Genomic DNA, 26,959 nt, shown 5'->3' on the forward strand with positions numbered 1-26,959 from the left:
GGCTCGTCTCTGGCGTGGGTGGACAGATGTCGGCTTTCTTTCATGTGTGGTCTCTCCTCTTTTTGCCCTTTTTCCTGAGGGTGGCCCATCACCTTTCTCATGCTGGGTCTTTCTTATGCTAAATCTCTCTGGCCCCACACCCACTCTTTTTCCACCCACATCTCTCCCCATTGTTGCACCGATCTGACGTGCTGTCAATGATGCCTTGGAGAAAAAGAGCTCTTTTTTAAGCCATCTGACGCTAGTTCCAAATGCAGCTCTTGTTCCCCAAGAGGCCTGTCATGTTTGTAAAATCAATTTTTTTTTTCTAGAATCATGTGTACAAGTAAACAATACTATGCCAATGCAGGCAAATTACAGAGGCCAGCTGTTGGTTTCTTATAATAAATACAGCTCAGCAAGTGTTTTTTTTTTTATTTTTTTTATTCATAGCCATGCTTTTTCATGCATTAAGGTTAAATTGGGATTTTGTTGGTGGGCGACCCCTAGGATCAGCTGAGGCTTGGGTTTCATAGAGTTGTTGAAAAGCAAATAAATACATGAAATGGAACATGAAAACGGGGAACAGCAAAATTTTAAACCTGATCTCACAGGTAAATGTAACTATTTTACAAGGTGCTGGTATCATATGAATTTGTATAATGAAAGATTTTTAGGGGAAAAAAACTATGCTTTAAAGGGATAGTTCACCCAAAAATAACCGAAGACTGATGCGTAAGAGAAGAAATTGTTAAATAAAGTAATTACTTTCGTTTTCTTTGTGCACAAAATGTATTCTTGAACAACTGATGTCACATGGACTATTTTAACAATATCCTTGCCATGTTTCTGGGCCTTGAACATGGTAGTTGCATTGCTGTCTATGCAGGGTCAGAAAGCTCTCGGATTTTATCAAAAATATCTTAATTTGTGTTCTGAAGTCTGTTACGGGTTTGGAATGACATTGTGAGTAATTAATGACAGAATTAAAATTTTTGGGTGAACTATCCCTTTAAGGTCCACTAAACCCCACTTCTAAACTTAACCGTCACCGGGGTGTAAGCAGATAGTATGAAAGCGTACAAATTCATACACATTAGCAACCAATTTGTCAAATATTAGACATGAGATATGTGAGAGACATTGGTCACTTTATTTTAAGGTCCAATTCTCGCTATTAACAAACCACTGACTGAATTTTGCCTTCGTAAACTCCTAACTTGCTACTCATTAATAGTTAGTAAGGTAGTTTAGGTATTGGGTAGGATTAGGGATGTAGAATATGGTCATGCAGAATATGTGCTTTAGAAGTACTAATAAACAGCCAGTATGTTAATAATAGGCATACTAATAAGCAACTAGTTAATAGTGAGAATTGGGCCCTATACTAAAGTGTTAAGGCATTTTAATATAAAATGAATGAAATGGTATACTCCAGTTTAAATGAATGTAATATATTTTGTTTACTAACGTCATGTGAACATTAACCGACATAAGACAACAGTGAACGTGCAAATGTTATGATAAATTGAGATATGAGCTTAAAATCTCAGGGGGTTGGCTGACAAAACAGTTTGGGAACACCTGCCACAAGCAGATGTTTGTTGATTGACCCTGGTCTGTGGCCAACAAAAGGAAGAATAGAAATTTGTGAACAATTTTACTCATTAAATGCTGCCAGAATGTTGTGAATCAAACAAATATCAGACTTGATTAAACATACAAACTGGAATGGACTCACAAACAAACTGCAAATGATTTTGTCTTTGAACTAAACATTCCAGTCCAGTATAACCCCTTCTTATCACTATTTACACCCAGCTCGGTCCCATCTGCCAGACAACAAACATTTTCCTGCAGGCTCAAGCTGACCTTCTGGGCTACACCCCGCCCTGCTCTGACCTTTGACCTGTTGGTATGCAGAAACGCCCATTCCTTAAACAGCATTGGTGGCCCTAAAGAGGCTTTTGTTAGGTAATTTAGACAAAACAAAGACTCCTTGTGATAGTACACTTTAAACAGGATGACATATTTTACAGAGTGCTTTAAGGAGCACTTACCATAACCTTCTCTTTAAGCACTTATCAGATGAAAGATCATTTTTTTGCACCCTCTCATTAAGGTAAACAAATAAAAGCTACGGATCTCAGAGATGTAATGTTATTCCTCCCTTCAGTCGTGAAATGAGCATATACAGCATCCTGAGGTTGCTTATATCAATCACGTGCTGGAGGGGACACACATTTCTAGAAGAAAGCTTACTTGCAGTCATTGTAGCTATGAGGAACAGAATCAGGATTTATTATTTTCTATATAAAAGTAGTAAGTGAGATTAGTATGTCCAAATTCACAGTATTTATTAAAAAATCCCAGATGACCAACTAAATCCAGAGATTTTCAAGTGCATATCCATAGGACACTTTACTATCCCATAAGGCTTCCGGAGAAAATTTGTAAATGGCTAGGAATTGCAACTGACCCCGTCGACTGCATGGTTTCTTTTTTCCCCCCAAACCAGTTAAATGCAAATCCCGCCCCGCAACCAATTGGAAATATTTCATTGGTCACATCAATCACAGTGCTTAAACGCTGTAACAAATACTAACCCCTAATCTTAGCTGAATAATACATCAAATTTGACCTTTTCTTGATAGATAGCTGCTTGATTAAGTTGAGCAATGAATTTGGCTGTAGGGCTGGGTTTGTGCTTAAATGGTTTGATGAAAAAAAAAAAAAAAAAAAAAAAACACGCCTGTAGGTCACATGACAATGGCACTCTATGGATGTTGTACATCCAGACTGAATTCATACTACATGCATATGTCCTTGATAGAATGCATTTTATTTACTTTATTAATGGCCACAAGGTGGTAGTTCATTGCATGTAGAAAAAAAACAAAAACAAATGGGTGACTATCTTGTACAAAATCATTTTGAAGTTAATTTACAGAATTCATTTTGGTTTAAAACAACTTACCAACATATACTTTTCAGAAATCTTGCACTGGCTGGTAGAGTTGCAAAAAGGTGGAAAATTTCAGTAAATTTCAGGAACATTCCAGAAATTTTGGAAACTTTCCAGAACTTTCGGAATATTCCAGGGATTTTTGGAAAGTTTCGGAAACTTACCAGAAATTTTCCACCCCTGTTGGTTTTGGACACCTTTAAACTGCTATATGTCAATGAAAATTAGATAAGTCAGGTGTGCTCTGGGGCGCCATACTCTGAGTATCTTTTAGGTTCATTTCTTTTTCTTTACTCAATTGGTCACGATCAGATATGATTAAAATGCTGGAGTGCTGAATTGCAGAGATGGTGTCAATGTATCCACACCGCTATCTGGGCCTCATTTAAAAAAAGGTTGCAAAGAAACCATCCTAAATGTGATCTTACAAAATATCTCTCAAATATGCGTACATGTAATTCAGAGAATGAACGTACGAAAAGAAAACGCACGTTCGCCTCTCTGTCAGATGTGAAATCTACGAATCGCAAATGATCTTGAACTTGCACGCAACTGAATGGTTTCAGCTCTCTGCCTTGTAAACGACTCCTAATAAATGTCATTAACATATAAAAGATCACCAGTCATCGTCCAAATCCTTTAATTCAGAACAGCAAGCTGCAAGAACAGCTTACATTTCCCAAAACCTGCAGTACTCCGACAAGAAAAAGTATGTACGTCTGCTCACCCTGACGTGACGCTAAGTACTTTTCCACGTCAAAGGCAGTTTATACAAATATTGGATTTAAAGGGATAGTTCAGCCAAATTAAAATTCTGTCATTAATTATTCACCCTCATAATCGTTCCAATCCCACAAGACTGTTCATCTTCGGAACACTAATTAAGATATTTTCAATGCATTCCGTGAGCTCTCTGACCCTTCCATAGACAGCAAGGATCCTTACACGATCAAGGCTCAGAAACGTAGCAAGGAAATCCATGTGACATCAGTGGTTCAACCGTAATGCTATAAAGCTACAAGAATACTTTTTGTGCGCAAAGAAAACAAAAAAATAATGACTTTATTCAACAATTTGTCTCCTTTGTGTCACCCTATAACACCATTTTGGAGAGTATAAATAATAAAGTTATTTTTATTTTTTTGCACACAAAAAGTATTCTCATAGCTTTATAACATTACGGTTAAACCACTGATGTCACATGGATTATTTTAATAATCTCCTTGCTACGTTTCTGAGCCTTGATCGGGAAAGGATCCTTGCTGTCTATGGAAGGGTCAGAGAGCTCTCAGAATGCATCGAAAATATCTTAATTTGGAATTACAGGTTTGGAATGACATGAGGGTAAGTAATTACATTTTTGGGCAAACTATCACTTTAAGCATTCGCACACTCTAAGATCAAATCTATGCATACGCACACTTTATAAATGAGGCCCTTTGTGTCAAGACGTCAAAATTCAGCGATGGAAGTACTAATTCTGGCTATTTTTGATTTCTAGTGATGGACATTCCAGCTATATTTGTTGTCTTATTTTGAGAGGATAGTGTATATCGTATATTCATACTCTAAACATGACCCCCAGCAGCGTCAAAATGTCAGCAAACACTACCCACCTACTTTTCAACACACAAGCTGTTTCCTGTGAATGTGCAAGACTTCCGATTCATTACTCTATAGGTAACTAACAAGACCAGTAAATGGTACATTTGTTTGCACTTCAAACCAGTGTTTATGATTATATAGGATTACAAATTCCAGTTTGCATCAAGCAGCATAACACTTTTTGTACAGCTAACGTATAAAATAAATAATTATCTGTAATTTGGTGCCGTTGCTATTATTTGTATTACCAAAAAGTAAGATAAAATTCTGATAGTTTTTAATGTATCTTTACAACAGTGTAGCAGACTACTTGCATAAAAATGCATATAATACAATACGGATATATGATCAATCGTGTAAACATAAGCTGCTTCAGTTCAGCAAGGGTTCCTCTTGAAACATACTAACAATGTTATTCTTAAAATTACTTTACAAAAATCAGTAGGTTTACAGGAAAACGATGTGAACCCCAACCTGAAGGGGGTTGTTAGGATTGTTTTTAGTTGTTACTTATACTTTAATAAAGTAAAAACACTCACCACAAATACAGGATCCAAAGAGATACAACTTTATTTAAATCGTAAACAACAAAACATTTATTTAAAACAAAACAAAATGCATAGGAAATGTTTAAAGTCCACAAAGACAACTGAACAAGCCTGCAGACCACTGCATATTTCATATAGTCTCATCAGCCTTATTCAGAAAGTAATAAATGACTGTTCTGTTGCTTTGGTTGAGGGGGTGATAGATGGTGGGATGGTGCGGGTTCTGAAACAGAGAAAGAGATGGAGAGACTAGTGGGCCTCTTAGAGGGCTCCTAAACCAAAATCATCCAACCTGAGAGAATAACTGACCTGGAATCAGCATTTGCTAATTTGATTCTACCCTAATCATTGTATTTTAAAAGGCAAAACTGATTCCAGCTCAGAACTTTGAATCTCTTCACACCTCTTTGCTTAGCCTGTCCCACAGCCAAGCCTTATTGAAGCACTGCGACTTCAGGGGTTTGGAAAATATTGATGTAAATATCACATTTCAGTGCTGGGACATGGAGTCTAAATGTCTATTATCACTATAATTCTAATTTTGAGACAGACTGTTGCCCTCAATGTTCTTAAAACCCTATTTTTCAAGCTTTAAGGCATTTCTGATCATCAAAAGGCAATAAATTTTGTAGCAGCCTTTGGATGCAAACACATTTATCATAATATGAGCAAAACGATACCTTTAGTTAAGTGAGGTTTAATTGAATAAAATCAAGTTAGGACTTTGTGAAGACTGCAAAACTGAGACATGCTGGTGTAAAGGCTATGAATTGTTCACCCCCTCACTGACTATTAACTGAGACATGGTTGAAAAGGATCCAATGGAATTCAACAACAGCATTTTTACCAACAAAACAACACACAAAAGCTCATGAGGTACTAACAAAGGATTCACTATCAAACTGTATGAAACAAATATTGAATTTTAATCAAATTTTAAATCTCTACAAAGCTACCTGAGTTGTTTTAATGTGTGTACACATCTCTTTTTTTCCATAAGATAATACAATCATAAAAGGGTCTATTCTGTTTTTCCCCACAAGGAAGAAGTCATAAGCTGGAATTACACCAGAAATGGTGACAAAACCCCAGTAAGGAAGAAGTCATAAGCTGGAATACACCAGAAATGGTGACAAAACCCGTACAATTAGAGACCGGAGGTCCAAAAAAAAAAAAAAAAAAAAAAAAAAGGAACAAGGAAGAAAGACAGACAAATTCGCAATGATCTGAAATTCAAAGACACTGAGTTTGATAACATTGACTTCAATGTCCAATGAGCCAGATAGTATCTAGATGACATACAGTATCAGTCTTAAAAAGTGAATTGTCTCTCAAAGTAGAGCTTACACTTTTAATAGTGTCCAAATCACCGCTAAAGGGGGTTTTACATAGTGGCTTTTTCTGTACTGATCTCTCTTGGGTCATCACAACCCACAAAATGGCTGTCTGACTCCTTTTTCAAATAAAACTCTACCACCACACAGTCAGAGATCAGTTTTCATTGGGAACTGTGGGAGCTGGATTCAAACGTTTCTCCATCTTTGGTCCTGTAGGGCACCTGCTCAAAAACTCGTGTTACACACAAAAGCCAACGTCCAGGGGCGTGTTCTAGGAGTGTTTCGCTTTTATGTCAATACATCGACAGCTTGTCGAAATACAAGTATGATCGATGCCTAATGTAGAAATCTTTGGGCAAACGTGAAAAATCGATTTATAAACATTCACACGCTGAGGTTTCATTTGAATGAGGTCTTTGGCAGTTTTCCAGTTCTGATTCGATTCCAAAAGCTAAGGAGCTGTGGTAAGGCATCTGAATGGAGCTCAACGAGGTACCTTACTCTGTAAAGCTATCTAGAAATAATACAATCATATAGTCAACCACTCACCACAAGCTAACAAACGATATATGCTCCCTTTTTTTTTGGGTACATTATAATTTTTTTTCTTTCTCCCTCCTCTTGTTTTCCAACATCCATATTTTACGTCCACCCGTCTATAAGGACCTTATCAGCATGCAAAAATATACATTTAAAGTTTCCTCTCAAAGAGAGCAGGGATTCAGGGAGAAAACTTTGCAGCTAAATATTCATCAGATCAAATATGATATTAATACTGTATGACAGGGAAGATCTGTGTTGGTGGAAGCAGCAAATCTTTCATTCTTTATTGCATAAGCTCATCAAACGGGCTTCCGTCACCCATGCTGGTCCTTTTATTTGTCTATTATCATCATCTAATGTGCAGATGTCTATCAATTTTCAGAAATCTAACTGCCTACTCTCCACTCTTACCATGCGTAAAACGCAACATTATCATAGTTAACATATCTCCAACATAAATATGCCTGATGATCCACAATTTAAAGTCAATATTTTGTTTATAATGAGGTAATATACATAAAGAAAAAAGACTGAGAAAAAGATCCATGCTCAACGCATCCGTGACTTTCAGAAGCAGTTTTGGCACATGCCTATTTCCTATAGTCACCCATTGGCAAAGATATTCAATTCCCATTAATCTAACATCACACAAGGCACAGGTAACTACATGCAAGCACGTTAATACTCATGAAAGGACAAGATAACTGCAGCCTACAAGAAAACGGCGGGGCAAATCATCATGACCACTTTCAATTTTCAGATTTTAAATGTTACCTAAAGTGTAAAACAGAAACAGTCCCGCAAATGAACCCCAAAGGTTAATATTACAATACTGCTTCTGTAAGTGGGCCTGCCACACATATGTACGAACAAGGCGGTACATCACACATTCAGAAAGAAGTTTGTAGAAAGCTCACCCACTTCAAAATATCCAGAAACACACGCATGGTGCTTGCAAGAACAGGAACATACAAATTCTCATGGGCCACTTAATACCAGAAAGGAAAAACTTGTATTTTTGTTATTAATGATTCTCATATTGAGTTACGACACAACATTGGTGAGATACGCTTTCCTGTCGGTCATAAACAAACTTAAATGAGAAGTTCAGGCAGACTATATTGGGAGAGCCATGTGCTTTTGTTCTGCTGTATAACAGTGCTTTATATTTATATATTATTTTTTTCTTTTCCCCAAATGCTTTGCTTCCTCTTTTTTTCTTTTTTCTTTTAATCAATTGAACTCAGAAGCAAACAACACTTTAAAGTGGTTACCCACAAGTCGGCACAAACTATCCAATTTCAAACTGGGATCAATTGATTCTAAGTGTTTTCAAATGATGTTACACTGATAGAGTGAATAGTCTCCCTGGGGATCTTTCTTAAACGGGCACAGGAAGTACTGTAGGCCATGCTGTAATCAATAGAACAACAAAAAGCAACTTGTGATCTAATGCAGCTGGTTGTAATGAGACTCTTATGAACTTGGCCTCAGTGTATGTATGTGTGTGTGTGTGTATATATATATATATATAAAATAAAAAATTTAGAGTCTGAGAGGAACTGGATTATATCCTTGTTTGCCAGTTGTGTCTATCAACTTTACCTTGCCTAAATACTGTATATGAAGAAGTAAACAAAACTGTAGAAACTCAAAAATAAGGGCTAGGCCATTTAGATATTCCATTTAGTGTCTACAATCTTTAAATTTTTCCCTTCCCAAAAATAAAACAGATCTGAAGATCTTCTCTAAAGAACTGTCCAATTCACTCTTGTATCATTTAAAATAATCACAGGTATATGTTCTTCTGCAGTTGCATTTCTCACAGTCAGAGGAAAACTCTTGATTACATCATGAGGGCCTTATTAAATTACTAAGTTCAGATAATTTGCCTAATTTATCAGTCTCTTTGATCAGTTATACAGCATTCATTTTTGGTAACTGCTTGCATATTTTCAAATTCTACAAAGACCATAAAGTGAAGTAAATGTGATGAGGCTCATGGACCCAGAGGTATAATACGGTAAATGAGGTATAAGGTTTAGATGAGGTACGAGAAAAAGATGAAGTCTGATTTAAAATGTACACAAAATAAAATAAAAAAACATAGCAGTAGATATATCAAAACGTTATCCTAATGTTTCCGCCAAAACATGCAGCTTTGTTTTTATCAATCGTTACGAGAAACATTCAGGGATATAACTTGCGTTCTATGCACAGTAACAATCAGGAAAAAATTGTGCGAACTGTGCAAATACCCAAACATTGCTTCATTTTGTTTAGTTTTTTTTTTCTTTTTTTTTTTTTTGTCCTCACAGTTTACGAAAAAAAAAAAAACACTGAGGTAGACGTTTCTTTATAAAACTTCACGGACTAGGTCTCTGCACAAACGTGAGTACATTCATACATAAGCTAGATGAGGTAGGTGTAATACAGAGAGAAAATATTTCAAGAATGCAAGAAATTCCCTGAGAAAAAAAAAAAAAAAAAAGATTTGAAGACACATACCAAGAGCAAAACACTCTCAGCTTGCAGCAGCCAAAACTGTGTGCTGTAACGGCAAGCATTTGGAGTTACACGATCACTGAGAATCGTACAAAACTATCAAGTCCACACAGCTCATCACCTCGCTAAATCAGACTGCATTTGCTCCTGACAGATGTGCAAAATCTCCTTTTCCATTTGTCCACGCCTACAGTTTTGTATTTCAAACCTTAAAAGGTCAGAACATGAGGATTCGGTTGTTTCCAAAGTCCACAGCCACGATCATTCCATCTGGGGTAACCGCTATACCCGAGGGGCGATCCATTTGCCCGAAGCCGTTACCGTGTGTCCCAAACTTGCATAAAAAGTTGCCGTTGGGTTCAAACACCTGAATGCGATGGTTGCGGGAGTCGGCCACGATAATACGATCCTCCTGGTCCACAGCTACGCCTTGCGGCCGCAAGAACTGGCCATTTCCGGTTCCCTCGGACCCGAGGAAGCGCGCTGACTGGCAGTCGGGCCTGATGACAAGCAGCCGATGATTGTTGAAGTCGGTCACAACGAGGTGGCCTTCCTGATTGAAGGCCACACCACGAGGCGAATCAAAATGTTTCCAGAGGGCACCTTCGAATCCGTATTTGTTGAGGAAAGTCCCATCTGGTCCAAAGAGTTGCACGCGGTGGTTGCGTGTATCCGAAACCAGGATCTTGCCTTCAGAGTTGACGGCCACATCCCATGGATAGTTGAACTGTCCATTTTTGGTTCCCTTCTCACCAAACTTGAGAAGAAACTGACCCTCAAAGGTGAAGATCTGGATGCGGTGATTGTCCTTATCTGCCACAATGATTCTCCTCTGGCTGTCACAGGCGACCCCAGCAGGGCGGTCAAACTGGCCCGGTCGTGAGCCCAAAGTGCCAAACTTGTGGTGGAACGTGCCACAAGGCTTGAAGATCTGCACACGGTTGTTGCTTCGGTCAGCGACCACCACATAGCCCTCCTTATCCACGCAGATGCCCCAAGGACGACACAGCTGCCCGTCCCCATCGCCCTCTCCTCCGAAAGATGCAATGGGCAGGCCTACACCGCCGTAACTGCGACCGGATTTGACCATCACTTTGAAAGGACTTCCCTCAATGTGCTGATTACATATAAGCACCGAAAGCAAATGCTCACCCTCGCTCTTGGGCAGATAGCTGACTGTGTATGTTCCATCTTGGTGGTCGGAAACATCTGCACTGGACAGATGACCATCTTGACTCATAAGCACAACCGAGACGCTGTCACCACCGGACAACCGAGGCTCACCATCATGATCATACCCTACGACGGTAAAGGAAGCTAGCTTTCCTTGCAGCGCTCTCTTTAGGCCTTCACCATGAGCTTTGGAAGCTGTGGCGAAGGCTCCGCTGCTGATGAGGCCCATGGACTTGATGGCAATCAGAAGAGCCTGGTCTGGAGGGGTGAACATGATGCGATCGTCTTCTTGGGGCTGTAGGATGCAGCGGAGGGATTTAAGCTCCTGTAGCTGATTTAGCATGTGCTCTCGCGCTAGCAGGACATCTATGCTACGGCCCTCTTCTAGAACCTGCGTCACTGTGGAGATAGTACTATCCAGCTTGGTGAGATTCTGGTGTAGTTTCTCAACCTGCAGGTAAAGTGATTTTGCCTTCACCTGGCGAATCTTCTCCACCTGTGCAGGAAACGAAAAGAGTTCCTGATGTTAAAAAAAGTGACTTTGTTCATACTGAAATATACAGACAGACTTGCAAAAGGTAGATGTTACTGCATGAATTAATGTGTGTTCTTTCATTCACCTTCCAGAGCAGCTCACACTCGCGTTCCTCCAGAGCTTTCTTATGACGAAGAGTGATGGTTTTTACTTCTGACTGAACAACCTTAGCCTTCAGCTCTACCTGTTCAGCAATGGCCTGGGCTTTCTCGATGCTCAGCTGAAAGAAAATTTAAAGAAAGGGCTTAGACACATGCAGTCTTGTGAGGACATTTCAGTTCACTTAGAAATGAGAAGAAAAGAAAAAAAAAACATTATGACTGCATACAAAATAGACGATTGTGCAATATAGTTGCAACAGCGCCACAGACTGTGACTTAACTTTACCAAAAGGGCATAAATACAAATCTGCAACAATTTATACATAGTAGCAAGAGAACCAAAAACTTTGTGATGATTTATGGATTCATTAAGGTTCTTCAGGTAATTTGCTGTTAGATGATTACAACTTTAGAATGTCTACCTTCACCAGTTTTCTTCAAAGCTCATTTCGTCTCTGCTGCGCATGGCGAAATGAGCAAGGAATGGGAGAAAAGCACCGAAATGGAAGATCTATTGTAGAATTGTTAATTTAATTTTTGAGCAATTCTAGACATCTGATGAACATTCCTGTATTTCTACACATCACAATATATAGCACAAAAAAAAAAAAAAAAAAAAAAAAAAAAATCACAATGTCATTTTTTATTTATTGTGACAATTATCTAGACAACTTAAGTAATTTCCCTTCTAGTACACAGTTTTCGGAGCCAGTGGCTACTAATACATTTTTAGTTTTAAATTGCAGGATAAAAAAGGATATAAAATTACTGCTAGAAAGTCTAAATATTAATAAATAAAATCTCTCCTGCATCAAAAACAGTTTGTGTCTTAATTTGAAAGGATCCAAGAAAGCATGAGGGCTGATGTTACACAAAAGAGGGATAAAAGGTCTATCTTGAGTACAATGACATTTGCTTAAACCGCGATTTGTAAACAGCCCTACCTATGCTTGTCAGCTGACATCTAATCTGCCCACTAATCTAACAATCAAAATCGTAATATGCATCTAAATTAAATCGTGCTTTCATGGATTCCACTTTAATCTATTTAAGTGATCTTGAAAGCTCAAAACACAGCTGTGCCCTCTTAACTTGGAAGTATCTTTTTTCTTTTTTTGTCACCATTAGATCCACACTTGTGTCACACTTCAAAGATTACAGATGATAAATTACACAATGAGAGGAAATAAAGGACTTGTTGCTCTTATGACCTGGGTCAAGGGTTTATCCATTAAAAGGAAAAAAAGGTGTGGGAAAGAATGCCATTTAGTGTGGAGCAGATTACCTAACCTGAGCCAAATTTAAAGTTCAAAGGGTCCGGGACTCTTCAACCTATAGCATAAATAAAATCTTTAGCATAAAAATAATCTTTAGTGCATTTACAACAATGCAAAATCGATCAACAATCTAATTTCCCAGGCTTTTCAGACACAAATGTAACTTTGCCCAGACCAATTATTTATAAATCACCAATTAATTTGAGTCCCTGCACTGAAATCTCTCTGGTTTGCTAAATGCTGCTACATTATATACATTACATTGCCTTATCTAAATATTTAAAAACTATATAGAGTCCCTTAAATGGTTAAATGGTAAACTTTTTGTTAGAATGTACTTGTGGTACAGCCTTTTAATTTTCAAAATTGCATTCCTTTCCCACTGGTTAATAATCAATTGTATAAATTAGTGCTGGGCAACAATTAATTGCATACAAAAAATTTTTGTGTGTGTGTGTGCGTATATATTTTTGTGTGTGTGTGTGTGTGTGTGTGTGTGTGTGTGTGTGTGTGTGTGTGTATATATATATATATATATATATATATATGTGTATATATATATATATATGTATATATGTATATATATATATATATATATATTGTATATTTATTATGTTTATAATATATATATATATATATATATATATAATATGTGTGTGTACTGTGTATATTTATTATGTTTATATGAAGACACACAAAGTATTTATTTAGAAAATATTTACATGTATTTATATGTATATATTTATATTCATATAATTTATATTATATATAAATATTTAATATGTAAACATAACATTTTTCATAAATATATACATGCATGTGTGTGGATTTATATATACTTAAATATACACAGTAGTACACGTACATATGTGACCCTGGACCACAAAACCAGTCTTAAGTAGCACGGTTATATATGTAGCAATAACCAAATACATTGTATGGGTCAAAATTGACAAATTTATTTTATGCCAAAAATAATTAGGATAAAGTAAAAATCATGTTCCATGAAGATATTTTGTAAATTTCCTACAGTAAATATATCAAAACAATTTTTGATTTGTAATATGCATTGCAAAGGATTTTATTTAGAAATTTTATTTCAAATAGTTGTATCTCTGCCAAATATTGTCCCATCTTATACCATACATTAATGGAAAGCTTATTTATTCAGCTTTCAGATAATGTATAAATCTCAATTTTGAAAAATTGACACTTATGACTGGCTTGTGGTCCAGGGTCACAAATATTATGTACACAAAAACGTTTATTTTGGATGCGATTAATCGCGATTAATTATTGCCCAGTACTAGTATAAATGCATTTCTTGATAAAGAAAAAATATATATAATTTTTTAATTAAAAAAAAAATAAAAAATACTTTGATACTTTGCACTGTTAAGGTTCTATCCCGCTTTCATATTTACAAATGTCCTCTAACTAAAATATTGTCCCCATTCTGAGATTGAGATGTCAATCACAAAAGCACAAATCAATCATGAGACACAGAATGGGGTAAACTGGAATAAGCAGCTGCAAAATGACAGGCTAAAATGCAGCAAATGAGATTATGCAACGCTAAGAAAGACTAAGCTGTCAGGGGCTGGTTGTGGAGCAGGCCCTTCATGGGCAGCGTGCTTCCAGAATAGAGATTACGGCCCCAGGCTGAAGCCATTGTTAAAATCCTGCATGTTCTTTCAAACCTATAAACGTTTAGAGGCTTCCCATTTACACCATCCAGTAACAGGATTAGAGACACACTAGAACAAGCAGCCAATCAAGCGCATGGAAACACAGGTCAGGCTCTTTCAGATGATGCTGTGTAGCCGATGAAGCTTTAGGACTGGACAGGTTAAGATAATTGCCGTGTAAAAGCATGGACCACGTTTGGAACAGAATATTTGCACATAACTTACCAAATGTATCATCATATGTAAAAGACAATTTTATTTTTTTATTAGATTAGACATTATCAAAGGACATGGGGAATGTTTTCCAACTGTCCATTTATACCTTAAAGGACACAAATGTAAAAAGAGAAATGAAAATCAAATGTGGCAAGACAGTTGGGGGCTTATTTAAATGTAACCAGTACATTTGAAAAGCTGAGGGATTTAAACAGCCATTAGAATTCTTTTTTTTTTTCAGTGCCTTCCTTGCCAACCGACTCCATGTCACTGGAGAAGGATGGATTTGAACAGCCCTAATGGGTGCTGTTCTCTCCCTCATCCCTCACCCGTAGAGCCTCTTTGAAGGGTGACAGAGAAATAGAAACATTTCCTCTGTGTGCGACTAATGATCCGCCCTGCTAGGGCCATCAGGACGCTGAATAGAGGCAGTAACCGAGCACTGGGCCAGTGCTCCTCCCTCTCTTCTATTCTCTTCATTCAGACTGAGTGGGGGTGGCACGCACAGTGATGCTAATGGAAAGTCAGCTTGATTCTACAGCCCCTTTTAAAAAGCCTTTTACTTCCACAAAGCAAAGGGAAGGACCCTCACTCACAGTCATGTAGTTGCATCTGTCCGAAATCGCAGAAATAATAACTTGCTTTACTATTAATGCACTTAAGTTATATTTGAAAAACAAGTGTATCGCTCGGTAAATTTACACAAACTGTAAAGAACCACCTTTCCAGATGGACAAAATACTACAATTTTATTATTTATTGTTCAATTTGAAAAAAAAAAAAACTTTTTTATTGTAAAAGCAGTGCTGCAAAGGAAAATAAACTAAAAAAAAAAATAGTCAAAATTGATTGTAGTAATCACAACATGCCACGTCAAAAGAGCTTAAGTTGTATTGATCCGGAATATTCCTTTAAGGGTCAGTAGTAGATAAAGAGCTCCTGAAGCCTAGGACTGGTTTGTCATTTTTCTCATTATAACATAATAACAGCATACAATACAGTACAAAAGTCTGGGAAAAACAACAAATCTCTTGCATGAAATAAAAAAAGGAGTATTTTGTGAAAGGGTTACAATTTAAAATAACTGTTTCTTTTAATATTCTAAAACAATTTATTTCTGTGATGGCAGAACTCCAGTCTTCAGTGTCACATGATCCTTTAGAAATCAGCCCTTGTGGGCTGCGTGCCAACATACAGCGTTGTGCTTCAGGCGTCCCGAGTTCGAATCCCGGCTAGAGGACGTTTAACAATCCTGCCCCTACTTGGCTTCCTGTCGGATCTAAACTGTCCTATCATGAAGCCAAAAATGCCAAAAATAAATCTTATATTCTAATATTTTGACTTGATGCTTAAGAAACATTACATATCAATTGTGTTGAACTATTAATTATAACTTAAATAATTATTACTAATTATCAAGTGTTCAAAACCGTTGTGCTTAATTTTGTGAAAACAGTGCTCAGGATGTTTTTTAGGATTCTTTAATAAATAAAAAGCCCAAAAGAACAGCATTTATTTGACACAATTTCTGGGTAACAATGTAAGAGTCTTTGTCACTTTTAAAGGGATAGTTCAAGCAAAAATGAAAACTGTCATTGATTACTCACCCTCATGTCGTTCCAAACCCGCAAGACCTTCGTTCATCTTAGGAACACAAATTAAGACATTTTTGATGAGTTCCAAGAGCTCTCGGTCCCTCCCATAGACAGCAAGCATACTACCACTGTAAAGGTCCAGAAACGTAGCAAGGACATCGTTAAAGTAATCCTTGTGACATCAACAGTCCGTCTCCTACACGTCACCCTGGCGCCATTTTGGACAGTATCACATATGTAAACAATGTATGCAACGTATGTATGCGGATATGCGGTTTATGTTCAGATAAAAATGTAAACAACAAACACCTTATCCACATACATATGTTGTCATACATACTCTAAAAAATGGCAATACAGGGTGACACAGAGGAGAAAAACTGTTGAATAAAGTCATTATTTTCTGTTTTCTTTCCGCACAAAGTATTCTCGTAGCTTGGTAAATTTACAGCTGAACCACTGATGTCACATGGATTATTTTTCTGAGCCTTGATCATGTTAGGATCCTTGCTGTCTATAGGAAGCTCAGAGAGCTCTCGGAATTCATCAAAAATATCTTAAGATGAACAAAGAACATCAACAAAAATCTTACAGGTTTGGAACGACATGAGGGTGAATAATTAATGACAGAATTTGAATTTTTTTAATAAGCTATCCCTTTAATCAATGTAATGCCTCGTTGCTGAACCAAAGTTTTATCATTCAAAAAAAAAAGGAAAAAAATACCCCAAATTTATTAGTATTTTAACCCAAAGACAACAGCTCAACATGACACTGAAGCATTGACAATGACAGGGGACTGAAGACACCACCGTAAACATCAACCAATGAATTCTATTTGTTAATCTATTTATTGCCCGTCTTTATTACTTTTGTTATTCAGAGTAAGAAAAATAAAGTCAGTGGAAGTCTTGTTGCACCTGGTAGAACACACTAAGGTCCAAGTAAAACAGCGGGAAGGATAAATAAAGAAATATGTTAAAATACCCAGCAGGTGTTTGTGCTGATGTCTGTTTATGAGAGACTGCAGTTGTTCACTAACCTGTACAGCCTGTCTGCCCTGCTGTGCATCTGCGAGCAGCTGGATGGTCAGCGCTCTGGAGTCCTGCAGTGCTTCCTGCAGGTAGGTGAAACTGTGACCCGCATGTCTGCCCAAGCTGCACTCTCTACAAATCGGCACGCCGCAGCTGTCGCAGAAAAAACGTAGTACCTGTGAATGAAAACAAGAGAAATTAACGGATTTGTTTTCCAATTTATTGACTGAATGATTGTGAAGTACATTGCATGTAAATTTTCCTAACCCTCAGGAGACCTTACAAATGACATTCATTATCAGTGATGATAATCATCTTCGAAAATGTCTTTAGGAAGACTATGACTAGATATAAACATTACGGCAACACCATGTAAAATGTGGCGCTCTATCAGTTAATAAACAGAACTGCATGCACCCCATGGAAGAACATTCTAACCGGAGCTACTTCTCCTAGTTTATGTCTATGGTGATTCACGATGGTATCTGCAGCGGTGACGACCTGAACAGGCTACAATAGTCCAAAAATAATCACTTATTATAAATGTACCGTAGTGATTTGGGATAAGACAAAAAGGTGGTTTGGTAAATGAATTTATGATGAACAAATTTTCAACACAGAAAAAGTTACATAGTGTTGCTTTAAAATGTTTGGGCATCATATTAAAGAAGTTGGAAATTGATAAAAACATGCTTGGAAGTGTGTGTGTGTGTGCTGACATGCAGGTTGATCCAAATTGTAAATGTGTTCCTCTAAATAAAACAAAATGTAACAGTTAATTCAACAAGTGTGAAAAGGAAGCAGTGAGATTTAATCAGTTTATGTGAAAGGAAAAGGGCACGCTTACACTAAAACCACTCTATAATATAGAGCTCATAAACAGTTACATTGGTCAACTGCCAAGACTATAAATGTTTACAGTATCATGTAACACGGAGATGTGTTTATCACATATAAGCCTACGTTATATAAGCACACTCAAACCCAGAACATGTAACTCTGACAAGAGACAAAAAACAGAATATTTTAATGAATGGTTTTAAGGACCACACATTAGACAAATTTGACAGCTACTAGAGATCGGTCACAAGCATCCAACAACCAACAAATTGATCTATTAAATTTAATTGATTCATTTAACTAAGATTAAACTGTTGACATGCTGTGCTTTAGCTGCTTACATGGTGTTTTTGTCAAGGATAGATATGGAAGCCACTGAATAAAATAAAGGTAACTTTGTCTCACAATTCTGACTTTTTTTCTCAAAATTTCCTAATAAACTTGCAATTCTGAGTTTGTATCTCATAATTCTGAAAAAAGTCTAAATTATGAGAAAGTCACAATTAACTATTTATGCACTGCCAGAAATGGGCTTCCATATCTTTCAGAAGGCAGAACCTTGACAAATACACCCTTGCAATTCTGAGTTTATATCTGTCAATTATGACTTTTCTCAAAATTGTGAAAAAATAAACTCACAATTGTGAGTTATAAAGTCCAATTCTGAGGGGAGAGACTGATATGTTCTTTTTCTAACAACTGCAAGTTTATATCATGTAATTTACACACCTACAAAATCACCCCAATCATTGATTTTTTTTTTTCGTAATATATATTGCAGAAAAACAAAAAATAAAAAAATTTCCCAATATCGTACAGCCCTAGTTTCTGCCAATAAATATAAAATAAAAAAGGTAATTGTGAGTTTGTCTCTCACAATTCAGTGTATTTCCTCGCAATTGCAAATTTACAAACTTGCAATTCTGACAATTCTGACTTTTGATATAATACCAATACTTTTTAAGGCCAATAACGATACTTTTTAAGGTCAATAACGATACTTCTAAACTGAACTTTAAAATTCTGAAATTTAGGCTATTACATTATTAAATTACTAACCGTAAAATAAGTAATGATACCCACTCACCAAAAAAAAATAAAAAAAAAAAAAAAAAAAAAAAAATCACAACTGCGAGTTTACATCTTGCCATTCTGACTATTGATGGGTGTATCGATCCTGAAGTATAGAATTATTGATACAAAGGTGTGTTTTATTTACCAGTGCATGCAATGAATTGGACAAATAAATTATCTGTTAGTGAATAATTGTGTAGGATAGAACTATTCTGCTCATCTGAACACAAGCAAATGTTGCAAGACAGAATCAATCAATCACAGAGAGAGTGTTCACTCACTTCTGAGTGCATTCAAACAGGGCTGCATTTCCCAAAAGTGTCATATTAAGAAAGCATTCATGTTTTTGGAAATGGCAGTCCCTAAAGAAAATGAACCACATGGTTTTACTAAAGTGACCATAGTTCAATTATAGTATATAGTAAACATCAACCATGTGTAAACAAATATATAACCTAATAAGTTGAATGTTAAAATGTGTTTCAAATGTAAAGGTAAGTGGGTATCATTACCTATTTTACTGTTAGTAATTTAATAATTTAATAGCCTAAATTTCATAATTTAAAAAGTATCGTATCGGTATCGACGATACTGGCCTTAAAAATTATCGGTATTATATCGAAAGTCAGAATTGTCAGAATTGCAAGTTTGTAAATTTGCAATTGCGAGGAAAAACCCAGAATTGTGAGACAAATTCACAATTACCTTTTCTATTTTATATTTATTGGCGGAAACTAGGGCTGCACGATATTGGGAAAAATTGCGGTATTTTGTTTTTCTGCGATATATATTTGGGAAAAAAAAAAATCAATGATTGGGGTGATTTTGTAGGTGTGTAAATCAGCATAGCAGATAAATTACAAGCATATCTAAATATAATAGAACAAAAAAAAAAGAAAAAAAAAAGTGCTTTATATTTTTTCTTAAGTCTAACAAACTGTTCAGGTGTAGAAACTGAATAACCAAAAGTAAAACACTACTGCATAGTCTTCACTGTATAAATTAAATCTAATAAATGTTGAATCTACAAAAGTGATTTTTATTTGTATTTTGTTGTTTGATTAAAATTCATGACAGAAAGCAACAGGAACATTAAACTGCTGTGAACCAATATACTCTTACACATCCATTTTTCTTTCTCAATTGAATACCTTCACCTAAACGATAAGCAACTGTGTTTACAAGGATACTTGCAGAGACTATTATAGATCGTTTGCATCCACAGATCACGATAAACTAAGGAAAGGGATAGCTTTTAATAATTAAGGGAGTTTTCAAATGTGTTACTAATTTAATACAACACAAGGCCATAGCGGGGGTTTCCAGGGCCCCAGTGCAGGTTGTACCAGAGGGCCCTTTTTAAATTGTTTCATTTGTATTTTTGTTCTATTTATTTATTTGTGCCATTTACACAATGTTTAAGTTTTTCAAGTTTGTAGGTGTCCAGAAACCGAAAAATAGCACTGCAGTCAAATATACAGTCAAACCAAAATTTATTCAGACACTTCAACATTTCTCACATTATCACAGTTTATTCCCTATAGTTTAGAAAATGGTAATAAAATATGACAAGAACTCAGAGTTGAACTGTGTCAGAACAAATTCATCTTGATAATGTCATTGATAACTTTGATAGAAAGTTATGTAATGGATTAAAACCAACCAAAAATTCAGACAACTGTTAGTATGACAATATTTACACAACTATCAATTACCAAGCAATGCTTAATTTTGTTCAGTCTGTGGTGTAAAAAGGTTGCATTAGCAATTAAAGAAAAAACACAAACAAAACATGGTCAGGTCAAAGGGTCTTAATTTTTGGTCCCAAAATTTTTTGTATCAATTTTACTGGTAGTCCACTGTATGAAGAATTTGAGTATAATGTGTCACAGTTTATTTATATTAAATATAAATATTAATTATATTAAATTATATCTGGTGTCTGAATAATTTTTGGTTTGAATGTGGATTAATTCTTGTTAAAACTACAAAGTAATTCAGCCAAGAGCAAGTGAGTGATTTTCTTGCTTTCAATTTCTTGAATTAACATTACAGCAGCTGGTAAATTAGGCACAGTCACTTTAAGAGACAATGCATCCATTATAATAATAACACATCCGATTTATTTCTCCACTGTTTACTTTAACTTTAGACATAACCCTCGGTTTTTTCGAGGATTCTCTCCAAGACGGGTATTTTGACAATTTAGTATGCATTTGTTGTATGCGAATTTGGTGTTCAAGCGCTTTGAGCATCTCCCTGCGCGTACCTTGTGCGCACAGAACACCGGGCTAAGGTGCTGAATTGGGCTCTTTCACATCTTTTTCTGTTTGCATATTTAAACTGAACACGGCGCACAAGTACTCAGTTGAAAACACGTGCAAATGATAAGCTTTCGTGATGATGCGCAGCAGTTGCCCATCAACTGTCCTGAGCGTCTTTTTAGGCTGGCCTCAGCCAGTTGGTTGAGATCACCAGGGGCCCCCCTCAGCCGTGGGCCCCTATAATCATCACCACCTTTCAAGCGACGGCCCTGATACCAGGGTTTCCGTTGTCCGGTAATTACCGGACATTGGCTGGGAAAAAAATTAAATGTCCGAAAAAATTAAATCTCTCCGGTCAAATTGTCAGATTAAAACTGCCTAATAATCCCGGCCCCGCCCCCCTAACACAATCTAAATCGACTGTTTGAAAGTTTTTAAACATCATCGCATGTTGCATTTCAAATAAAGCGCACGCCTAACGGCTATAATATAGACGCGAAGGAGGATACTGAATCAGGAACGCCTGAAGCCTCAGATGTCCAGAGCCAGACAGCTCCGCCACCACCGGAGAAAAAGCCGAAGTGTAGGGCGAATAGGTCGGAATGGAGTGACAAGTTCCCATGGCTAAGATGTGAGGTAGTTGATTGTAACGAAAAAATGTTCTGTCCGCGCTGCGAAAAGGCAGGACGACGCAACGGATTCACAAGAGGGTCGAATAATTTGAGAATGTCTGCTCTCATTGAACATAGTCAGAGCAATGACCATGTTGCGGCGCACAATTTAACTCCACAGAGGGGGGTTCTCGCTGCAGAATCGGCTCAAGACGAAGCAGCGAAGTCGCCTTGCGGAGAACAAGGTTACGCGGCTTATGCGCATTGCAAGTTGTGGAGAGACACTGGGAAGTTTTGATTTTAAGTCGGCAGCTGCACAATTCAGCACTGCACAAAAGCGTAAAAAGTAGCTAAAAATGACGCGAGACAATGTTATAGGCCTATTCATTTGTTTGTTCAAGTTCATTTACCAAGAAGTCATTTCACACGGTGGCCAATTTAAATGTTACCAGCTAAATGAGACATACTGAGTTTATAATTAAGTTTGCTTGAGTAAAAACAATGCTATATTCGTATATTTTATGTGGGGAAGGGGGGTTGGTTTGTTAAACTATGAAATGTGAAACCATAGTAAAAAACAATTGGTTGATTGACGCCAATCGGACGTTCATGTTTTTTTCCGTCTATTTGAAAGTCAGGCTAATAAACATGTTGCATATACGGCCTGATTATGTCATTTTTTAAGTTACATAAACTGCTTTCAGTTTTCCTCAACTTGACTAATTAAGAGGCGATATTTGACCGGTATATCATCAAAATGTCCGGAAAACGAAACCTCTGCCGGTCACTTTGACCGGCACCATTTTTTTCTAGCGGAAACTCTGCCTGATACAACAGTTCAATAAACAGGAAATTAATATTAAGTGACTTGCGTTGTCTGACTATAACCCTACTGTCTGATTTTGCTCTATTAAATAGTTCCAAACAAAGTCACAGCTGAGCCGCTCCGCATCTCCAAGCAAACACAGCGGTGTTTCTTTTATGAATGAAAGTGCGTTTTTGAACGAATCTAGTGAGTCAATGTTTCAACTAGCAATTCATAAAGACAGTCACTTGCTTCATTCAATGAATCAGGTGTTCAAACGAATCAATTGACTCAATGATTCAGTAATAAAAATCAGTGACTTGTCCTACTGGCCATTTTAGTTTAATTTTTAAAGTATAATTTCAGTTATTTAAATCATTTAATATTTCTATAGTCAAAATTTTACAAAGTACAAATTCATTTTTTTTTAATACTAATTTTATATGATTGGTAACACTCTTCTCATTCTACTTATTATATTGTTTTAATTAGAAATTGTAAAAAGCTTATAAATATACATTTTTGAAATTGACACAGTAGATGACATACTTTAATAAACTTAGAAAAATGGCATTACAAAGGTAAAAAAAAAAAAAAATGCCCCTGTAAATCACTTTAAGAAGTCAAATATCACCTCATATTAGGAAGGCAAATTTTTTTTATCAGAATTTTTGATTATTGATCAGAAGGTGCTCCTAAAAAGAAAAGTAAGTGTAGAGCCCTGTGTAACAGTATATTATATTCGTGCATGAGGTCTTAAAGAGACAGAAGCCTAAATAAACCTGTTGCTGTTTGTCATTACTTTCTATTTATACAGTAGGGCTGCACGATATTGGGAAAAAACTCATTGCAATATTTTGTTTTTCTGCGGTTATATATTACGATATGAAATGAAAAAAAAAAAAAAAAAAAACACCAGATGACTTATAATAATAATCAATGATTGGGGTGAATTTGTAGGTGAGTAAATAATTGCAGAGACATGAATTTTGACAGTTTCACGCGTATGTCTCATTTCAGGCACAAATGTTAGCAGAAGTGAACGGAATTGAGTGTTCACGTGCATCTGCGTGGTTCTCACGGCACGACGCAGTGATGCTGTGTGACTAAACACTAGACGCGGCGCAACACGACAAATCCCAGACAGTAAACTGATGCCTCGTTCTATTTATGACGTACTGACAAAGTTCAAATAAAACACAAAGAAAACTCAATCCACTCCACTTTATAAATACTTCCAAACCGTTCAGGAGGCGCATGGAAAATGCCAGGAAAATGCCAGCCGCGCCGCTTTTTCCTCCTTTCCAAAGCGCTCAGGAGCTTGCGTTTTCATGGCGTCTGCCATTGCTAAGCAACCGTGATCTGCACTGTCCTTGACACACGGAAGTTTCAACAAAGAATAAATTGATTTCCAGCACTGAAAATTGCTTTCGGTAGGTCTGCTACTAAATGTATTTAAAAATGGGTATCTCTGTACTGCTGTCACATCCGGTGCAAACACAGTCCGGTGTCAGTGCGTGAGCAAAGAAAACAATCAGTATAAATATAACGATCAGTCTACTAAACATGCACACATCGTGATATCGATGCTGAAACTATATACTGTCAGCCCTATTGTACAGTGAAGACTATCTGGTGTTACAGTTGAATAGATTTAGTTACTGTAGTAATTCAGAACATATTATAGTTAGACCTACCTGAAAAAAATTTAAGTATAAAGTATTGTTAATTTCATTTGTATCTTGTTATTGTTTTTGTTTGTGCTATTGCTTGTCATTTATTTATTTGTTCTTATTTTATTTCTTACTATTTACTTGTCTTTTTTTAGTTTTTGAGTTTGAATGCACATGATTTTTGGGTGAGGAAGGGGCGTGGTCCATGGGAAATAGTCCTGCCACCACAGCTGGAAAAAAATCCTAGAGGAAACACTGAAGTCTATTGTTGTGTCACTCATCTGACCCACTTAAGAGTCACGTCATTGTTTGTTTATTATATATTATACACACACACATAACTAAATAGGACTTTTAAATTACAAGATTTTTTTTTTTTTTTGCATTACTTGCATGAAAAGTTGACTGAAGTACATTTTCCTGAGAATAACAACTAAAAGCCGAAACCGTGTAATCGGACTGAACTCCACATCACCCAAGCAAATTCTCCACTTTCCTCCGAGTGAAGCTCAGTGTCAGGTACAGTATTCCTTTTCAAACCTTTCTAGACCGCCTTGCTGCAACCTAATGACTTTACCAAAGGCCAGATCAAACGCTAATTATATCTTACTCGGCTATACGGCGGCAGCAGCTGTGTGTAAATCTAGAGTTGTGATTCCACTCAAGTTACCTGCTCATAAAAGCGGGTCCCCTCTCTGTGGACCAGATGCTACAACTGCCCAAGTGTGTACAGGGGTCACATGGAAGCACTTTTTGGGAAGCAGATTTTCGGAGTGATGGGAATTAGCAGGAAGCAACAGAGAGGTGGTGGGAGGAAACTTACCAGCCAAGATTCCCTGCGATGTCCCTGTTCAATTACCTCAAGTTTTTACAGGCACACTGTGTAGCACAACTATATTTGCAGGGACTGGTGGATCCAGGAACTATGTGGACATTGTTAGCAGATTTGACCTTTTCCTGGTAAAATCCTATTCCTAAGATGTAACTGTTAAGACCAAAGTAAACTTTATTTTTAACATGAACACATGGTGTATGTTAGGGCTGGGCGATTTTGCAAAAAATTAAAATCTCGATTTTTCCAGAATGTTTGACTGATTCTCCATTTTTTTTTACGATTTTTAACTAGTCAACTTAATGTAACTACAACATGGTTCAAGTTAATTTTTCTTTATTAACCCTTTAGTCAAAGAAAATTCTATACCAAGTGCAACACACAAGAAGTTGTCAACATTATGTAAATGTTAAACAAATCACTTGTTAAATATCTTTGCAGAAAAGATGCAAAAACTACATATTGTACAAACTTGTCTAATACGTATGTGTTCAGAAATAATACGAGGAAAATTATTTTAGAAAATCTCAAGTCAAGGTAACTCGAATTCAAAATGAATGAAGGTATAACACCAGTAGACTATTATTAACTATACTTTAAAAACAACAGCGGCTTTCAGCCTGTCACCATGATGGAAACATGAAATATCAGACGTACAGTAGTAGTTCTTTATGGATTTTTTATTTGATTGTGCTACTTTTCTATTGTTTTTACTGTGTAAACATGGATGTGTTTGACTGTTGCGCTAGCGTCTCTTTCAGTGTCTGTCTCATGCATGAAACACCATTCTAAAAACTTGGCTCTCAAGTTATAAGAAGTTCACTCCGATCTTCTTGTATGTTTTGCCTATTCCACTGTCCACGTCGCATCTTTGTCAACACAAAAGCGCATTCTGTGTGAATGGCGCTTAGCACTATATTTATGGTCCTTCACAGAGCGCGTCAGACACGAGCGGCTAATCACGTGCGCCTACATGCGGTTGGATCGCTTTTTTTTTTTCTCTTTACTGTTATCACCGGCATATTATCAAAGTGTCTAATTCTAACATTTGGTAATATTTCTATTCAAAAATCGCGATTCTTCAATTTCTATACATTAAAATCGTGGCAAAACAATAAATGCGAATTAGGTGATAAAATCGGGAAAATCGCCCAGCCCTAGTGTATGTGTAGCCATTTTTAAAGTACACTCTGTTTGATAGCAAGGGTTCAGTGTCTACACTATTTCTCTTCAGAAGTTATGACTGATAAAAATGTCTCTGTCTCAGTTTAAACCAGAGTTGTGTCATTGCAGTTTCCTGTTGTTGTTCCGCCGTATCAGTTTCTACTTGGTCTGTGAAACACTGTAACAACACCATTGTTACAGACCAACAAATTTATTTAAAAAAAAAAAAGTTAAGGTGAGCATACTAAATATGTATAATTAGGAAAAATTGGACTGCACACATACTTTGCCTATCATAATTTGCCTTCTTTACTTATTTGTGTATTCATTTGACAGGTTGTTTTTGGCCCCAGTGATGTGGAAAAAAGCATGATGGAATGAGATTTTCTTTGGCTATGTGGCTGATGCATTTTTTACTCTAGTGTGCTATACATGTACAGGATAACTTGACTTCTCCTGTATGCTAAAGCCATCATTGTAACGACTGACTGGTATATAAATCTTTGACTAAGTACACATGCTTCTTTTCCTGCCTATGCATTGGCGTCCATTATCTCGCACACTATCTTCTACACCGGACTCAACTTTCTTTCAC

The 26,959-nt window shown here is 36.6% G+C and overlaps 1 protein-coding gene across 1 annotated transcript in view; it reads right to left on the reverse strand.

The window, feature by feature from the left end:
• Nucleotides 1–6,183: 6,183 nt before the first annotated feature.
• LOC109084150 (E3 ubiquitin-protein ligase TRIM71-like) overlaps nt 6,184–26,959 on the reverse strand; it is a 36,733-nt gene continuing 15,957 nt past the window's right edge. The window contains exons 2-4 of the mRNA XM_042740490.1: nt 17,110–17,277; nt 11,276–11,410; nt 6,184–11,151 (exon numbers count right to left, since the gene is read on the reverse strand). Coding sequence (XP_042596424.1) covers nt 9,700–11,151; nt 11,276–11,410; nt 17,110–17,277 — 1,755 coding nt within the window. The 3' untranslated portion in view covers nt 6,184–9,699. The remainder of the gene's footprint in view (nt 11,152–11,275; nt 11,411–17,109; nt 17,278–26,959) is intronic.

The sequence above is a fragment of the Cyprinus carpio genome, chromosome B16 (assembly GCF_018340385.1).
Source record: "Cyprinus carpio isolate SPL01 chromosome B16, ASM1834038v1, whole genome shotgun sequence".
Taxonomy (NCBI): Eukaryota; Metazoa; Chordata; class Actinopteri; order Cypriniformes; family Cyprinidae; genus Cyprinus; species Cyprinus carpio.